This window comes from Phytophthora parasitica, assembly GCF_000247585.1.
Source record: "Phytophthora parasitica INRA-310 unplaced genomic scaffold supercont2.9, whole genome shotgun sequence".
In the NCBI taxonomy this organism is placed as follows: domain Eukaryota; phylum Oomycota; class Peronosporomycetes; order Peronosporales; family Peronosporaceae; genus Phytophthora; species Phytophthora nicotianae.
This window is the reverse complement of record NW_008648995.1, coordinates 1,328,438-1,329,631: the sequence shown is the minus strand read 5'-3', so window position 1 is coordinate 1,329,631 and position 1,194 is coordinate 1,328,438. Positions and strand designations below refer to the sequence as shown.

Sequence of the window (1,194 nt, the reverse complement as noted above, 5' to 3'; positions counted from 1 at the left end):
GGAAACACGATCCTCTGTGACACAAGATACAAATTAGTGCGACGCCGGAAATAGGTATGCAGACAGTACTCACGGGTAGCGATATGCGCCGCCCTGGCTTGATCACGCTGAGAGATTGCCGCCTGAGCACGCTGAGAAGCCTTCTGGAGGTCCCGATCCAGTGTCGATACCCGATCTTGCAAGCGGCCAAGCTCAGCTGTATGGGTTGCGATCGTGGTATCGGCCACCCTCAAGCGACGCCCATAGTTGTCATTCAAGGTACGAAGGCGACAGTTCTTGCGCTTCATCGCGGCCTCGAGACGAGCTACCTCAGCCTGAGCAGCCTTGTGGGACGTAGCTGATTCGTGAAGCTCCGAAGCGAGGGCAGATTGACGATCGCGCGCGACTTGTAAATCAATCTGGGACCGCGCGAGCTGGGACTCCAAGTCCGCTATGCGACGAGCCGTATCGGGCGGGACGATCACGCCAAACGAAGAGGCGGCTGCCAGCTGTGCCTCTAGCGTGCAGATCCGGTCTTGGAACTCGAACACAGCCTCGTTGTAGCGGATCTTCAAGTCACGGTACCGAAGGCGGCAAGCCTCGAGCTCATGAGAATTGTCAAAACGCTCCTGCAACGCATCCAGGCATTCGGCGAGCTTCGTCTGGGTGGATTCCAACTGGTGACGAACCAAGTCGTATTTGCGCTGACAGAAGAGTACATACGGCGACGCAGCATTGGCCGCGTCGGCAAGTTGACGATCCAGATCCTCCGCGCGGCGTCGTGTAGCCAGGAACTCGCGGTGCAGGCCCTCATGATCCGAGCGAAGTTCGCGCAGTGCCTCGACTTGATCAATGGACTGCTGCAGCGCACTCAGCGAGGCCCGCACGCCGGCAAGGTCCAACGAAGGATCGGTCAGCTCGATGGTCGACACGGTGGCAGGAGCGCCGCGCGCAGCAGAACGAGGAGACGAACCGGGCGAGGACGTGAGGTCGACAAAGATGTTGGTGTCTGCAGAGGAGAGAGTTAGCGAAGGAGAAGGGACCAATGACGCATGGAAGCATACGTACCAGAAGACATGACGACGTGACCGCACGGACACCGAAGACGGGCGTGAAGGCGCAGACGAGAAGTTGCTGCGAGAGACGAAGATCGGTGAGTGAAGCCCGACAGTTGGTGCTGTGAACTCTCACTCAGGGGACGATTGTGGTGAAGCG

The 1,194-nt window shown here is 58.8% G+C and overlaps 1 protein-coding gene across 1 annotated transcript; it reads right to left on the bottom strand.

Annotated features, from left to right (window-relative positions):
• Positions 1–69: 69 nt before the first annotated feature.
• Positions 70–1,057, bottom strand: PPTG_06484 (hypothetical protein; the record flags this gene model as incomplete). The annotated part of the gene is made up of 3 exons (XM_008900410.1): positions 70–93; positions 171–988; positions 1,048–1,057. 3 exons carry the CDS (start codon positions 1,055–1,057, stop codon positions 70–72), a joined length of 852 nt encoding a protein of 283 aa, XP_008898658.1.
• Positions 1,058–1,194: the final 137 nt, after the last annotated feature.